The 18021-nt window shown below is 44.8% G+C and overlaps 1 protein-coding gene across 2 annotated transcripts in view; it reads left to right on the top strand.

Moving 5' to 3' along the window:
- LOC129823727 (low-density lipoprotein receptor-related protein 8-like) overlaps positions 1 to 18021 on the top strand; it is a 228828-nt gene that overhangs the window by 104514 nt on the left and 106293 nt on the right. For both annotated transcript variants that reach the window (XM_055882677.1, XM_055882678.1), the window contains exon 3: positions 5107 to 5229. In XM_055882677.1, coding sequence (XP_055738652.1) covers positions 5107 to 5229 — 123 coding nt within the window. The remainder of the gene's footprint in view (positions 1 to 5106; positions 5230 to 18021) is intronic.

Consider the following 18021-nt stretch of genomic DNA (forward strand, 5'->3'; position numbering starts at 1 on the left):
AGATCCTGATTGGTATGTTGAAATTTATGTTCCTTTTGATGGCATAGAATGCCCTTCTTGCCTTGTCTCTCAGATCGTTCACAGCTTTGTGGAAGTTACCTGTGGTGCTGATGTTTAGGCCGAGGTATGTATAGTTTTTTTGTGTGCTCTAGGGCAACGGTGTCTAGATGGAATTTGTGGTCCTGGCGACTGGACCTTTTTTGGAACACCATTATTTTGGTCTTACTGAGATTTACTGTCAGGGCCCAGGTCTGACAGAATCTGTGCAGAAGATCTAGGTGCTGCTGTAGGCCCTCCTTGGTTGGTGACAGAAGCACCAGATCATCAGCAAACAGTAGACATTTGACTTCGGATTCTAGTAGGGTGAGACCGGGTGCTGCAGACTGTTCTAGTGCCCGCGCCAATTCGTTGATATATATGTTGAAGAGGGTGGGGCTTAAGCTGCATCCCTGTCTCACCCCACGACCCTGTGTGAAGAAATGTGTGTGTTTTTTGCCAATTTTAACCGCACACTTGTTGTTTGTGTACATGGATTTTATAATGTCGTATGTTTTACCCCCAACACCACTTTCCATCAATTTGTATAGCAGACCCTCATGCCAAATTGAGTCGAAGGCTTTTTTGAAATCAACAAAGCATGAGAAGACTTTGCCTTTGTTTTGGTTTGTTTGGTTGTCAATTAGGGTGTGTAGGGTGAATACATGGTCTGTTGTACGGTAATTTGGTAAAAAGCCAATTTGACATTTGCTCAGTACATTGTGTTCATTGAGGAAATGTACGAGTCTGCTGTTAATGATAATGCAGAGTATTTTACCAAGGTTACTGTTGACGCATATTCCACGGTAGTTATTGGGGTCAAATTTGTCTCCACTTTTGTGGATTGGGGTGATCAGTCCTTGGTTCCAAATATTGGGGAAGATGCCAGAGCTAAGGACGATGTTAAAGAGTTTTAGTATAGCCAATTGGAATTTGTTGTCTGTATATTTGATCATTTCATTAAGGATACCATCAACACCACAGGCCTTTTTGGGTTGGAGGGTTTTTATTTTGTCCTGTAACTCATTCAAGGTAATTGGAGAATCCAGTGGGTTCTGGTAGTTTTTAATAGTTGATTCTAGTATTTGTATTTGATCATGTATATGTTTTTGCTCTTTATTCTTTGTTATAGAGCCAAAAAGATTGGAGAAGTGGTTTACCCATACATCTCCATTTTGGATAGATAATTCTTCGTGTTGTTGTTTGTTTAGTGTTTTCCAATTTTCCCAGAATTGGTTAGAGTCTATGGATTCTTCAATTACATTGAGCTGATTTCTGACATGCTGTTCCTTCTTTTTCCGTAGTGTATTTCTGTATTGTTTTAGTGATTCACCATAGTGAAGGCGTAGACTCAGGTTTTCCGGGTCTCTATGTTTTTGGTTGGACAGGTTTCTCAATTTATTTCTTAGATTTTTGCATTCTTCATCAAACCATTTGTCATTGTTGTTCATTTTCTTCGGTTTTCTATTTGAGATTTTTAGATTTGATAGGGAAGCTGAGAGGTCAAATATACTGTTAAGATTTTCTACTGCCAAGTTTACACCTTCACTATTGCAGTGGAACGTTTTACCCAGGAAGTTGTCTAAAAGGGATTGGATTTGCTGTTGCCTAATTGTTTTTTGGTAGGTTTCCAAACTGCATTCCTTCCATCTATAGCATTTCTTAATGTTACTCAGTTCCTTTGGCTTTGATGCCTCATGATTGAGTATTGCTCTGTTCAAGTAGACTGTAATTTTGCTGTGATCTGATAGGGGTGTCAGTGGGCTGACTGTGAACGCTCTGAGAGACTCTGGGTTGAGGTCAGTGATAAAGTAGTCTACAGTGCTACTGCCAAGAGATGAGCTATAGGTGTACCTACCATAGGAGTCCCCTCGAAGCCTACCATTGACTATGTACATACCCAGCGTGCGACAGAGCTGCAGGAGTTGTGACCCGTTTTTGTTGGTTATGTTGTCATAGTTATGCCTAGGGGGGCATATGGGGGAGGGAATGCTGTCACCTGCAGGCAGGTGTTTGTCCCCCTGTGTGCTGAGGGTGTCAGGTTCGTGTCCAGTTCTGGCATTTAGGTCGCCACAGACTAATACATGTCCCTGGGCCTGGAAATGATTGATTTCCCCCTCCAGGATGGAGAAGCTGTCTTCATTAAAGTATGAGGATTCTAGTGGGCGGATATAGGTAGCCCACAGGAGGACATTTTTCTCTGTTAAGATAATTTCCTTTTGAATTTCTAGCCAAATGTAAAATGTTCCTGTTTTGATTAATTTAATGGAGTGAGTTAGGTCTGCTCTATACCAAATTAGCATTCCCCCTGAGTCCCTTCCCTGTTTCACACCTGGTAGTTTGGTGGATGGGACTACCAGCTCTCTGTAACCTAGAGGGCAACCAGTGAGTCCGTCTTCTCTATACCAGGTTTCTTGCAGGATGACAATGTCTGCATTACCGATTTCTTTGGTGAAGTCCGGGTTCTTGCTCTTTAGGCCAAAGGCAGATGACCTCAGGCCTTGGATATTCCAGGATGATATAGTGAAGGCTTTTTGTTCCATAAAGTGTCCAATGTTGTTGGTCATGGTTTGGCCTCAGGCCAGTAAGTGTGAGCAGAGCCTGCTGAGCATCTGGTACATGCCGTTGGCTTGGGCGAGTGTAAGAGTGGGGGTTGGGCCTGTTTGCCCGCTCACTACCTGGGCGTATGTGTGACTTCCATGTTGATGCCCTCTTTGCGGGGGTGGGGTGCATGGGGTGGGCAGGAGTGGCATAGGTCTGATCTGAGGGGGCCTAAATGGGGTGTGGGCATGGTTGATGTGGGGGGGTGTTGATTGGTTGGGGTGGGGGTGTGGATGTGTCTGGGGGTGCTGTGGTCTGGATGTAAGTCCTCTTGGCGTGGGTCCTCTATGTGTACGTCCAGGGGGGGGTCCTGAAGTTCTTGGAGGGTGTCTCGCTGGTCTGGGTGGGGTGTCTATTGATCTGTTGCTGTTGGGGCTGCGTTTGAGAGCGATGTCCTTTAGAGTCCGGGCAAAGGTGGGCACTGCTGCCTTGTAGAGGTGGACCTGGTCATAGAGGCTGTTCAAGTCCAGGGTGGAGTGGTGGGCCAGAAAGACATTTGGTTTTGAAGCACAGTCACGGGAAATGCTTGCGTTTACCCGCTGTATTGTAGCAGGGTGGAAGTCTTTTCGTGGTAGCAGGGTGGAGATAACCACTTGTGCGTTGGGGAACGTAGAAGAAGCTTTTTCAATCACTCCCTTCAGTGCTGTGGCCACCCTTTCCTGCTGTGCTCTCAGGTCGTTTGTGCCTGTGTGTATTATTATGTGGCTAGGTGAGCCTAGTTTGTCCTCAGACAGAAGGTCTAGGGCGCGCTGGGTGTTTGGACACCAGAGTTTAGACACACTGTGTTTGGGAAAAAGGTTTTTTTCTTCTATAAATTTACCATTTGAGTCCATAAGGAGGACAATCTGTGTCTTGTGTTTGTCCTCAGTGGGTGTGGGGGGGTTATCAGGAGGGCTATCAGGGTGGCTGACCGGGGGGGTGCTCAGAGGGGGTGAGAGCTGCTGGGCTTGGGGTTTTTCTTTTGTCTGTTCTGCTGTGATGTCGACTCTATGGTCAGGGTCTGGTGTGGACTGTTCTTCTGTGGTATTGAGACTTTTGTCGGGTGCTGAGGTGGGCTGTTCTGCTGGCGTCTCTGTGGGGATGGCCACCTCCCTAGTGGGTTGTTCTCTGTCACATGCCACCCCCCTCCACCTCTCCTCCAGCAGTCTGGTCCTCTCCTCCATCCCCCTCTCCCTCTCCTCCAGCAGTCTGATCCTCTCCTCTAGTGCCATGTTCTGCTCCTGCTTCTGCTCTTTCTCCTGTTGAAGTTGTCTCACCACTGTCCAGAGTGCAGATATGTCTCTCTCCACCTCCAGCTCTCCAGGTCTGGTTAAGGGGGTGTTGTTGTGCTGGACTGTTGTCTGGGTCTGTGCTGACTGGAGTGTAATCACCTGCTGTTCCAGCTCAACCTGCCTTACCTCCAGCTGGGTGAATTTATCCTTCATTTCAACGAGGGGGAAGTACTCTGTGCTGGGAGGTTGACTGTCTGCTGAGGGTTGCTCGTCTGTGGGTCCTGATGAGGAGGTCTGGTCTGACCCGCTTGGGGTGGGGGTATCTTTATCAAGGGAGAGCTTCTCCTGCTGGGCTAATTCTTTGATTAGGTGAAAGTCCAGCTGAAACTGTTTTGGGTTGCCCTGTACCAATACTGTTCCAGACTTATAAAGATTTATATTAGCTGACTCCTCGTCCTCGTTGTCAAGAATCCTGAGTTTCCACCCCTCGTTAACCCCCCCTCTCTTAACAGAGGGGTAGTGTGCTAATATAGCACTGTGCCATGCCAGGGGATGGTTTGTGTGGAAGATAAGGTTGCTGATGTTCCCATTTTTGTAATAGTCAGCAAAAAGTGTCTCTTGATTTTCCATAAGGAGCTTCATTTTGTGCTCTTTTCTTGCCTTGTCATTCTTCACACTCCCAGGGTAGAGTATTTTAATTACCTCTGAACAGCGGGAGGCAGCTTCTAAGGCCTCTCCCTTTGTTTGGGGTAGACTATTCGACTCTCCTGCCATTGTTGGGCTAATGGTCTTTGACACCTCTCACTTGACACGTCAGTGCTAGTTGAAGCTGTATCAAGCTTGGCAATTATGTTTCATTCAATGCTTATAAAGTAATGTCATGTATTTTTCTTCTTGGCTTTTGGCAATAGAATATAGTTTCAGACTAAACATTACTCACTCAGTTCCTCAGTTCCAGGTTCCAGTTCCTTGGTATTTGTGAATCTTTCAGGTGATTCCGTAATTCCGTCCAAAATCAGGATGTAGGTTTTGAGTTTTGATTTGAATTTAGGGTTATGTTGTAGAGGGTAGCATCCTGTATGTGTTCCTGACAAAAAATCCAAGTTTAACTAACTCTAAATCTATATTTTTTAAAGAAAATGCTGAAAAATGCAAGATCTCATCTGATCATGACCTCTCTGTCTCTCTGTCTCTCTGTCTCTCTGTCTCTCTCTCTCTCTCTCTGTCCTTCTCACCATCCATCTCTCCCGCTAAGCAGCCAGGAAGACGTGTGCCCCGGCAGAGTTTTCCTGTGCCAACGGCCAGTGTGTACCAGGCCGCTGGCGCTGTGATGGGGAACCAGAGTGTCCCGACGGCTCGGATGAGGCAGACGCCACATGCAGTAAGTCAGAGCTCCAGTGGATTCCCCATTCATAGTCACCTAACCACACTCACCCAACTCAAACACTCATCAACGAGCACACAGCCGTCCATGGTCGCTCACTCACCAACACTTCCCCATTCTGTCAACCACTCCACGAGCACACAGCCGTCCATGGTCGCTCACTCACTCAACCAACCGCCCTTACATGGTCACCTGACCATCTATGTACAGTTGAAGTGGGAAGTTTCCATACACCTTAGCCAAATACATTTAAACTCAGTTTTTCACAATTCCTGACAATTAATCCTTGTAAAAATTCCCTGTTTTAGGTCAGTCAGATCACCACTTTATTTTAAGAATGTGAAATGTCAGAATAATAGCAGAGAGAATGATTTATTTCAGATTTTATTTCATTCATCACATTCCCAGTGGGTCAGAAGTTTACATACACTCAATTAGTATTTGGTAGAATTGCCTTTAAATTGTTTAACTTGGGTCAAACGTTTCAGGTAGCCTTCCACAAACTTCCTGTAACAAGTAGGGTGAATTCCGGGCCATTCCTCCTGATAGAGCTGGTGTAACTGAGTCAGGTTTGTAGGCCTCCTTACTCACACACACTTTTTCAGTTCTGCCCACAAATTGTCTATAGGATTGAGGTCAGGGCTTTGTGGCGGCCACTCCAATACCTTGACTTTCTTGTCCTTAAGCCATTTTGCCACAACTTTGGAAGTATGCATGGGGTCATTGTCCATTTGGAAGACCCATTTGCGACCAAGCTTTAACTTCCTGACTGATGTCTTGAGATGTTGCTTCAATATATCCACATACTTTTCCTGCCTCATATTGCCATCTATTTTGTGAAGTGAACCAGTCCCTCCTGCAGCAAAGCACCACCACAACATGATGCTGCCACTCCCGTGCTTCACGGTTGGGATGGTGTTCAAACTCTTAGAGGTGTATCTCTTATGAGTCCTAGCATCAATAGGTCCAGAGAGCATGTTAAGGTCCTAACCAACTACTGTCCAGATCATCAGACCTCTGCACTAGAAAGGCTAAAAGGCTGAATAATTACAGCTCGATTCTTCACACTCACACCCTATCTGAATATTATGTAGCTCCGCTCCGATGCGCCAGCCAGCCAGACAGCATCTAATTTGGCTCGGTGTTTGTAATTTTCCCTGCTACTCCACTTGGGCACCGGTTCAGCCGCCTCTCACTCACGCCACCAGCAAGGGCCCTCGCCTCAGCTCGCTTCGCCTCGCCCACACACTTCCCCACTAGACCAGCGTCTGATGTTTTAAGAGAGGCAGGAGGTGTAGCATGATCACTGCCAAGCTCTTAGAGGTGTAGCCTGATCACTGCCAAGCTCTTAGAGGTGTAGCCTGATCACTGCCAAGCTCTTAGAGGTGTAGCCTGATCACTGTCAAGCTCTTAGAGGTGTAGCCTGATCACTGCCAAGCTCTTAGAGGTGTAGCCTGATCATTGCCAAGCTCTTAGAGGTGTAGCCTGATCACTGCCAAGCTCTTAGAGGTGTAGCCTGATCACTGCCAAGCTCTTAGAGGTGTAGCCTGATCACTGCCAAGCTCTTAGAGTTGTAGCCGGATCACTGCCCAGCTCTTAGAGGAGAAGGGGGAGCGCTTTCATACTTTCATTTAGGCAATGTCAGACTGACTGAGACCGATTTCCCTCCTCTCCCAATCCACTCGTGCTCATCAGGTAGGAGGGGAAGTGCGAGGGGAGACGTTTTTGCGGCTTGTCTGGACTGAGCTGGGCCACAGGTTTGGGGAGATCAAATGGGTTCTGAATTATTCCATTTCACGTGAGTCATGGGACGTAGTAGTGTGGACTGGAGACAAGCTCAGTGTCTTTTCAAGCAGATCATTAGGAAGTAGTGTGGACTGGAGACAAGCTCAGTGTCTTTTCAAGCAGATCATTAGGAAGTAGTGTGGACTGGAGACAAGCTCAGTGTCTTTTCAAGCAGATCATTAGGAAGTAGTGTGGACTGGAGACAAGCTCAGTGTCTTTTCAAGCAGATCATTAGGAAGTAGTGTGGACTGGAGACAAGCTCAGTGTCTTTTCAAGCAGATCATTTAGAAGTAGTGTGGACTGGAGACAAGCTCAGTGTCTTTTCAAGCAGATCATTAGGAAGTAGTGTGGACTGGAGACAAGCTCAGTGTCTTTTCAAGCAGATCATTTAGAAGTAGTGTGGACTGGAGACAAGCTCAGTGTCTTTTCAAGCAGATCATTTAGAAGTAGTGTGGACTGGAGACAAGCTCAGTGTCTTTTCAAGCAGATCATTTAGAAGTAGTGTGGACTGGAGACAAGCTCAGGGTCTTTTCAAGCAGATCATTAGGAAGTAGTGTGGACTGGAGACAAGCTCAGTGTCTTTTCAAGCAGATCATTTAGAAGTAGTGTGGACTGGAGACAAGCTCAGTGTCTTTTCAAGCAGATCATTAGGAAGTAGTGTGGACTGGAGACAAGCTCAGTGTCTTTTCAAGCAGATCATTAGGAAGTAGTGTGGACTGGAGACAAGCTCAGTGTCTTTTCAAGCAGATCATTAGGAAGTAGTGTGGACTGGAGACAAGCTCAGTGTCTTTTCAAGCAGATCATTTAGAAGTAGTGTGGACTGGAGACAAGCTCAGTGTCTTTTCAAGCAGATCATTAGGAAGTAGTGTGCACTGGAGACAAGCTCAGTGTCTTTTCAAGCAGATCATTAGGAAGTAGTGCATTAAGATGTTATGCTAAATGTATCTGATTGACATTTACAGTCAACACTTGTTTCTGTTGTCCCAGCCAGAGTTGTAGACGAGAACCGATTCGACAGACCGGAGCTATTCGAGTCTGGGTCAAAACCAATACCGGAGCTACAGTGCAATCAGAAAGTATTCAGACCCCTTGACTTTTTTCACATTTTGTTACATTACAGCCTTATTCTAAAATTGTCACGTTCCTGACCTGTTTTCTCTTGTTTTATATGTCTTTATTGGTCAAGGGCGTGAGTGTTGGGTGGGCAGTCTATGTTTTCTATTTCTATGTGGGGTTTTGTGTTCGGCCTGGTATGATTCTCAATTAGAGACAGGTGTGTATCGTTTGTCTCTGATTGAGAGTCATACTAAGGCAGCCAGGGTTTCACTGGTGTTTTGTGGGTGTTTGTTTCCTGTGTTAGCGTTTGGGCCACACAGGACTGTTGCAGGTTAGTCACGTTTGTTGTTTTTGTTAATTTGTAGTGTTTGTTGGTTTGCCATTAAAATCATGAATACCTCCTACTCCGCATCTTGGTCCGATCCATGCTCCTCCTCGTCTGAGGAGGAGAACGACATTGACAACCTTTACAAAAATGGATTAAATAAAACATTGTCCTCATCATTCTACACACAATACCTCATAATGACAAACTGAAAACAGGTTTTTAGACAATAAAAAATACAGAAATACCTTATTTACAATACTTTACAAGTATTCAGACCCTTTGCTATGAGACTCGAAATTGAGCTCAGGTGCATCCTGTTTCCATTGATCTTTCTTGAGATGTTTTTACAACTTGTTTGGAGTCCATCTGTGGTAAATTCAATTGATTGGGCATGATTTGGAAAGGCACAACTGTCTATATAAGGTCCCACAGTTGACAGTGCATGTCAGAGCAAAAACCAAGCAATGAAGTCAGAGGAATTATGCGTAGAGCTCCGAGACAGGATTATGTCGAGGCACAGATCTGGGGAAGGGTACCAAAACATTTCTGCAGCATTGAAGGTCCCCAAGAACACAGTGGCCTCCATCATTCTTACATGGAAGAAGTTTTGAACCACCAAGACTCTTCCTAGAGCTGGCCGCCTGACCAAACTGAGCAATTGGGGGAGAAGGGCCTTGGTCAGGGAGGTGACCAAGAACCCGATGGTCACTCTGACAGAGTTCCAGAGTTCCTCTGCGGAGATGGGAGAACCTTCCAGAAGGACAACCATCTCTGCAGCACTTCACCAATCAGGCCTTTATGGTAGAGTGCCCAGACAAAAGCCACTCCTCAGTAAAAGGCACATGACAGCCTGCTTGCAGTTTGCCAAAAGGCACCTAAAGACTTTCAGACCATGAGAAACAAGATTCTCTGGTCTAATGAAACCAAGATAGAACTCTTTGTAGATTGATGAGAGAGAAAAAACGATGTAATACATTTTAGAATAAGGCTGCAACGTAACAAAATGTGGAAAAAGTCAAGGGGTCTGAATTGTTTCCGAATGCACTGTGTTTTTGTCTGAGTCAAGACCGAGACCACAGCTATTCCAGACAAGTCAAGACCAAGGGGGGTTCGAGTCCGAGTCAGGACTGAGACCAAGGGGGGTTCGAGTCCGAGTCAGGACAGACCAAGGGGGGTTCGAGTCCGAGTCAGGACTGAGACCAAGGGGGGTTCGAGTTCGAGTCAGGACTGAGACCAAGGGGGGTTCGAGTCTGAGTCAGGACAGACCAAGGGGGGTTCGAGTCTGAGTCAGGACAGACCAAGGGGGGTTCGAGTCCGAGTCAGGACTGAGACCAAGGGGGGTTCGAGTCCGAGTCAGGACTGAGACCAAGGGGGGTTCGAGTCCGAGTCAGGACTGAGACCAAGGGGGGTTTGAGTCCGAGTCAGGACTGAGACCAAGGGGGGTTTGAGTCCGAGTCAGGACTGAGACCAAGGGGGGTTTGAGTCCGAGTCAGGACTGAGACCAAGGGGGGTTTGAGTCCGAGTCAGGACTGAGACCAAGGGGGTTGGAGTCCGAGTCAGGACTGAGACCAAGGGGGTTCGATTCTGAGTCAGGACTGAGACCAAGGGGGTTCGATTCTGAGTCAGGACTGAGACCAAGGGGGGATCGAGTCAGGACTGGGACCAAGGGGGGATCGAGTCAGGACTGAGACAAAGGGGGGATCGAGTCAGGACTGAGACAAAGGGGGGATCGAGTCCGAGGCAGGACTGAGACAAAGGGGGGATCGAGTCCGAGTCAGGATTGAGACAAAGGGGGGATCGAGTCCGAGTCAGGATTGAGACAAAGGGGGGTTCGAGTCCCAGGCAGGACTGAGACCAGTGCAATCTGAATACTACAACACTGGTACCCATACACGTTTTAATCTTGTGATTGGTTGATCGCACAGGCCTACAAAGTTTGTCATTGAGCTCGATATTTAAAAGGAATTTGCATGCATTTACCACAGCAGAAAGGGAATTGGAAAAAGCAAATGTAATCTTAGAAAAATATTTTCCTAATTTTGTACTGCTTTATCAAGTTGTGGGCGTGTGTGTGGGCTGTTATCTCATGAATAATGTATGAAGCACAGAACAGCCGACAAGTCGCTAATGTTAATGTCACCCTCAAAAAGTTTGTGTGCGGGTGAGTTAGAGAAAGAGACAGGAACCTCCAAAGGATAACGTGTTTGCATTGGAAATCCAATTAGATATGAATAAAGGAGAGATGTTGTCTTTGTGTAGACTAGAACGGAGATATAGATCACAGTAAAGCCTATTTAAATGTAAATCCTTAAATGTATTTTATTCATGTAACGTTGCAGTCGATGGTAAAATCTTTGAGATTGAGGCCCAAAGATTTGGGCACCAAAATTCAGTCTGTGGGCCTGTTCTTTATCAAAGTCATTACATTTATTATTTCTGCTCTTGACAAAGAGAGCTGCATAATAAACCAATACAGTTGATTCAATCTTGTCTGTATGCTCATGTAGTACAAGAGGAGGGCCAGCCTACAACTCATGTTCAAATACTATAACTCTCCATTCAATGAACATGCATTATGGATTCATGTTGTATTGGCAGCAGGGTTAAACCATCACACTTGGTTTCCATGGCTACTGTACAGCAAATGATTGTCCCCCACAATGATGGAGGAGGAGATATGTCTTGATCTTATGTTAGTCACACGTAATATCTCAGACAACTCTGGCCCCGATTTTGACCCAAACTTGGGTGAATGATGCATCTAGCCATAGAGATCCGGGGATTTACAAAGTTACACTGATTGGCCCAAAGGGGGCGCTATAGTAATCAACTGATATTCCAAACTTTGAATAAGAATATTTCCTGTCTCGTTTGAGCTACGGTCATGACATTTCTGTACATATATGCATCTCCATAAGGATCCATAAGCTCCTCCCATTCATATCACGGTGAACATTTTGAAACACTGGGTGGACTCTCTGTAAATCCATTCAGATACAGTGGATCATTAGTAAAACTTCACTGTTTTCCTGTATCTCATTAATCCACCCAACATCAGTTTGAACAAGTTTGAATAATTGTCACTAATTGTCCCAAGTTGGGGCGCAGCATCATTCGTGGGGGGATGACATGTTTACTGTTGACTTGTTACTCTTGGTTAGACAGCTGTACATGAACCAGCCATGTTCAGTCATTTACACTCCACTTTCAAAATGGAGACATACATGTCATTCCTCTCAAGGTTGAGAAGGGAACAAATGCTCTATTTCTAACTCGTAGTCCACATGATGCTGTCCACATTAGGACGTCCTGAATGGCTTTTTCCTGAAAAGGTAGCAGGTCATACACAGCTGGCCCTCAGAGTGCGGTTCCCATGGTCACAGTCGCATTAAAATGGATGGGGAAGCGAGCGACTGGAGAGCCATCTGTGTTTCTGTGTACTGTACTAAAAGGCACCGTGAGAGACAGGAAACCTGTTCATTTCGCCACGGTGAACGTCTCTTCATTAAAATAACATGTTTCTCTCATCTCCTCGTTGAACTCGTCAACCTTTTGGAAGCACATTATTAGCGAACGCTCTGATTTTGATGGACTTTCAGTAGAACTATGAGAATGAATACAGAATGTCATTTTAACAAGAAACATTGAACTTCTGATATACTACATATTGAAAAATATAGCGTGAAAGAAGTGTCAGAAGGCTCGACAATAACAAAAAACGACAAATTAGCGCTGCAAATAAGGCTAGCCCTGTGTGACGCTCATTCCTTAAACTATGGTGTTGCCATGACAACTTCACACTTCGAGCAGTAGCCCAGAGCCAAAAAGTGGCGTCTCCTGCTGTAATTTACAACATATTTAGCCCAGGGACGGTGTTTGTTTGAAGTTTGTATTTCTCTTCTGTCGGTGCCAGGCAGAGACCTACTGTATGTTTGCAGTCAGTGATAGTTGATCCCCTGTTTTACATATGTTAATGCTAATTAACATACAGCACGCACACCTTCCACCACGCTCCAATTACACTGAAGCTTGATGAGGTATGAGGCATGCTGTGTTATTTTTGTCTCTCTGTCTGTCTCTGTCTCTCTCTCTGTTTCTCGCTCCCTGTCTCTTGCTCTCTGTCTCTGTCTCTCTCCCTGACTCTGTCTCTCGCTCTCTGTCTCTCTCTCCCTTTCTCGCTCTCCCTGTCTCTGTCTCTCGCTCTCTTTCTCTCTCTCTGTCTCTCTCTCCCTATCTCTCTCTGTGTCTCTGTCTCTCTCTCTCTCTCTCTATGTCTCTCTCTCTGTCTGTCTCTCTCTCTGTTTTTCTGTCTATCTCTCCCTTTCTCGCTCTCCCTGTCTCTGTCTCTCGCTCTCTGTCTCTGTCTCTCTGTCTCTGTCTCTGTCTCTGTCTCTCTCTGTCTCTGTCTCTCTCTCAATTCAATTCAATTTGCTTTATTGGCATGACGTAACAGTGTACATATTGCCAAAGCTTATTTACAATATAAAAATGAAAAATTTAAATAAAATCTCTCTGTCTCTCTGTCTCTCTGTCTCTATCTCTCTCTCTCTCTCTCTCTCTCTCTCTCTCTCTCTCTCTCTCTCTCTCTCTCTCTCTCTCTCTCTCATTCTCTGTTCCTCTATATCTGTGTACACAGACAGAAAAGCCCTAGATCTGTGCCAGCCTAAATCATTGTAGTGCAGTGAGTTGTCTCATAATTATACACTGGAGTAGCGTTACACTGACACATGAAAGATTAAGGCTGGGGCTTTGGCTGAGCGGGTTAGTTACTCAAAAAGTACTGAAAAATAAATGGCTCTCTGTGGAGATTCACTTGAAATAGTTTTCCTAGCGATGTAAAGTGGAATTACAGAGGATCAACAGATACCGTATACTCCCCGTGTATTTATTACTGTAGAAATACTGATCTATTCTCATGTTCACTGTTCCAGAACAGCAGAAAGGTCTCCCATGTCAGAACAGTAGAAACGTCTCCCATGTCAGAACAGTAGAAAGGTCTCCCATGTCAGAACAGCAGAAAGGTCTCCCATGTCAGAACAGCAGAAAGGTCTCCCATGTCAGAACAGCAGAAAGGTCTCCCATGTCAGAACAGCAGAAAGGTCTCCCATGTCAGAACAGCAGAAAGGTCTCCCATGTCAGAACAGCAGAAAGGTCTCCCATGTCAGAACAGCAGAAAGGTCTCCCATGTCAGAACAGCAGAAAGGTCTCCCATGTCAGAACAGCAGAAAGGTCTCCCATGTCAGAACAGCAGAAAGGACTCCCATGTCAGAACAGCAGAAAGGTCTCCCATGTCAGAACAGCAGAAAGGTCTCCCATGTCAGAACAGCAGAAAGGTCTCCCATGTCAGAACAGCAGAAAGGTCTCCCATGTCAGAACAGCAGAAAGGTCTCCCATGTCAGAACAGCAGAAAGGTCTCCCATGTCAGAACAGCAGAAAGGTCTCCCATGTCTTCAGGAGTTAGAGGTCTATTCAATCCACATTCAGGAACTTCAGTTTTACAGCCTGATTTGAAATTTAAAGGCAATGTTCCCGCTTTAGCGGAGACTGCATTCACGGTGAACTCTGTTTATGTCGGCTCAATCAGAAATTACCTTTACATTTTTATCACGGAATCTGTACGTTTCTGTTTTACAGACTGAATCTAGACCTTAGTAAACATTTTGAGGATTTGTCCCCAAGTGAATGGCCCTTAAGCCGACCTGGTTATCCAAAAATCCACTATCTGCAAGTCCACACACACACTTGGTCATTCTCACTCACTCACTCACTCACTCACTCACTCACTCACTCACTCACTGACTTAAGTTTTTTCCTTAGTCGCAGGACTCCTTCTGCCCTTAAGGATGAATCACCATTGGCTAAAAGGTGTAACTTGTATATTTTTTCTCTATTCCCCTTCGAGCTCGGTTCAAGATGACTGTTGACGGTTCTTGAATTGGGCCTGAAAAAGAGGGTGAGGCTTTTAGACAGGGCCGAGTACACAGAGTACAGAGTACACAGAGTACCGGCACCTCAAATTTTCTACTGGAGTACTTGCACCTCTTACAGAATATTAATTCTCAAATATCAACACTGGTACTGTAACATTTGAGTCCCGGCACAAATTAGTGCCAGTGCCTTTTTAAATTCTACTTCAAGCACTGACTGTTGGTAATATCCACCATTGCTTGATTTTATTCATTATTATTTAACCTTTTATTTAACCTTTGTTTAACTAGGCAAGTCAGTTAAGAACAAATTCGTATTTCCATATGATATGACACACGCAGCAGACATTTTAGAGTGACAGCTCTGTACAGCTGCAGGAAAGATAGCGAGCCTCTGTGCAGCTTTTCCCGAAAGAAGCCTTTGATACCTGAAGATACACATACTCTCTATTGATAGACATCTGATTCAATAAAACCATGTGGGTCCATTTTAGATGTTGAATGACATAAGCACAGAGGATTATGGTTCTATGAGGAGGAGGGATAATGATAACAGCCTCAGACAGTCGTTTCTTTGTAGATATTGAGCTTCAACCCTATCGAGATGTTTCATTGTTAGAGGTAATGAGTAATAAGACTGAGTCGACTGACTGAATAACGGAGAGGATTTTAGTTGTGTGTGTGTGTGTGTGTGTGTGTGTGTGCGCGCGCGTGTGCGTGCGTGCGTGCGTGTGTGCGTGCGTGAGCATTTCTTTATTTTTATTGCTTACTTCACATTAGCTGTAAGTAACATGTTTTCACAGTTCACCGCTCATGTGTACTCTACATATCAGGGCCAATGTATAATAACATGTCTTCACGTGTACGGTCTTCACGTGTACTGATTCATGCCACATCCCCCATGACGACCTGCAGTTGAACTCAGACGATACACATATTGTGGTAAACAACAATGCCTTATTCAGTGTGAGTAAGCTGCATGAGCCATGAATACAGTAGTATGATAATGCTAGTTATGCTAATGTTAGGTAATGTTGCAGGCTGACACTGTAGCTTAGCTAGCGTTCCTGTACCTGAGCCATAATTCACAGAGAGGGATGTGGCTATGCTAGCCTTGCTTAATGAAGCTACAGTAGATACAGTAGAATGCTAGCCATGGTAGCTAACCCTGGCTGATATGCTCACTGTAGCTTAGCAAGCGAGCTAGCGTTCTTGTACCTGAGCCATAATTCACAGAGAGGGTGTGGCTGTGCTAGCCCTGCTTAATGAAGCAGTAAATCTGCCCGTGACTTAGTGTCGTCTGAGCGTTTGATGCCATTTCTTCTGCTCAGCTGCCTGGACCAAGTTACTCTCTCAACCTCCCTACCACCAGGCAGTACGACCCATTGGCTGACTCTCTGGCTGCCTTGTAGGGCTGTAGTGTAGACCTGGGTTCAAATAGTATTTGTTTCCCCCCAATACTTTAAGTGCTTGATTAAGCCTGCCTGAGTGCCAAATGGGCAGGGTTTGCACTTTTGGAACTATTCTATTAGCTCCATTGCGCCAGGCAAACTCAATCAAGCACAGCGAAAGTGTTTAAGGAAAAACACTAATACTATTTTGAACCCAGCTCTGGTTACAATCTCCTTTTTTTATGGGTGAGACATGCTGGACAAAACGGTAACACGCAATTAGTAACAAGAAAAAGGTAAAACATATAATCTATCTACACCAGCGTTTCCCCAACTCGGTCCTCGGTGACCCCAAGGGGTGCACGTTTTGTTTTTTTGTCTCTAGCACTACACAGCTGATTCAAATAATCAACTAATCATCAAGCTTTGATTATTTGAATCAGCTGTGTAGTGTCAGGGGTAATAAACAAAATGTTGCACCCCTTGGGGTCACCGAGGACCGAGTTTGGGAAACGCTGGTGTAGAAGAAACTGCACAATCACATACGTCAGCAGTGATGTTTCACATAAGACCGTGAATGTGAATGGGTCAAACTGCTTTAACATATACACCATACTGTACAGGCAACTGACTAAATAAAGGAAACACCAACATAGTGTCTTAAGGTGTTGGGCCAGCAGGAGCCACCAGAACAGCTTCAATGCACCCTGGCATAGATTCTACAGGTGTCTGGAACTCTACTGGCATAGATTCTACAGGTGTCTGGAACTCTATTGGTATAGATTCTACAGGTGTCTGGAACTCTATTGGTATAGATTCTACAGGTGTCTGGAACTCCATTGGTATAGATTCTACAGGTGTCTGGAACTCTATTGGTATAGATTCTACAGGTGTCTGGAACTCTATTGGTATAGATTTTACAGGTGTCTGGAACTCTATTGGTATAGATTCTACAGGTGTCTGGAACTCTATTGGTATAGATTCTACAGGTGTCTGGAACTCTATTGGTATAGATTCTACAAGTGTCTGGAACTCTATTGGTATAGATTCTACGGGTGTCTGGAACTCTATTGGTATAGATTCTACAGGTGTCTGGAACTCTACTGGTATAGATTCTACAGGTGTCTGGAACTCTATTGGTATAGATTCTACAGGTGTCTGGAACTCTATTGGTATAGATTCTACAGGTGTCTGGAACTCTATTGGTATAGATTCTACAGGTGTCTGGAACTCTATTGGTATAGATTCTACAGGTGTCTGGAACTCTATTGGTATAGATTCTACAGGTGTCTGGAACTCTATTGGTATAGATTCTACAGGTGTCTGGAACTCTATTGGTATAGATTCTACAGGTGTCTGGAACTCTATTGGTATAGATTCTACAGGTGTCTGGAACTCTACTGGTATAGATTCTACAGGTGTCTGGAACTCTATTGGTATAGATTCTACAGGTGTCTGGAACTCTATTGGTATAGATTATATAGGTGTCTGGAACTCTACTGGTATAGATTCTACAGGTGTCTGGAACTCTATTGGTATAGATTCTACAGGTGTCTGGAACTCTATTGGTATAGATCCTACAGGTGTCTGGAACTCTATTGGTATAGATTCTACAGGTGTCTGGAACTCTATTGGTATAGATTCTACAGGTGTCTGGAACTCTATTGGTATAGATTCTACAGGTGTCTGGAACTCTATTGGTATAGATTCTACAGGTGTCTGGAACTCTATTGGTATAGATTCTACAGGTGTCTGGATCTCTATTGGTATAGATTCTACAGGTGCCTGGAACTCTACTGGTATAGATTCTACAGGTGTCTGGAACTCTATTGGTATAGATTCTACAGGTGTCTGGAACTCTACTGGTATAGATTCTACAGGTGTCTGGAACTCTACTGGTCTAGATTCTACAGGTGTCTGGAACTCTATTGGTATAGATTCTACAGGTGTCTGGAACTCTATTGGTATAGATTCTACAGGTGTCTGGAACTCTATTGGTATAGATTCTACAGGTGTCTGGAGCTCTATTGGTATAGATTCTACAGGTGTCTGGAACTCTATTGGTATAGATTCTGCTGGTGTCTGGTACTCTATTGGTATAGATTCTGCTGGTGTCTGGTACTCTATTGGTATAGATTCTACAGGTGTCTGGAACTCTATTGGTATAGATTCTACAGGTGTCTGGAACTCTATTGGTATAGATTCTACAGGTGTCTGGAACTCTACTGGTATAGATTCTACAGGTGTCTGGAACTCTATTGGTATAGATTCTACAGGTGTCTGGAACTCTATTGGTATAGAT

Source organism: Salvelinus fontinalis, chromosome 26, assembly GCF_029448725.1.
Source record: "Salvelinus fontinalis isolate EN_2023a chromosome 26, ASM2944872v1, whole genome shotgun sequence".
Taxonomy (NCBI): Eukaryota; Metazoa; Chordata; class Actinopteri; order Salmoniformes; family Salmonidae; genus Salvelinus; species Salvelinus fontinalis.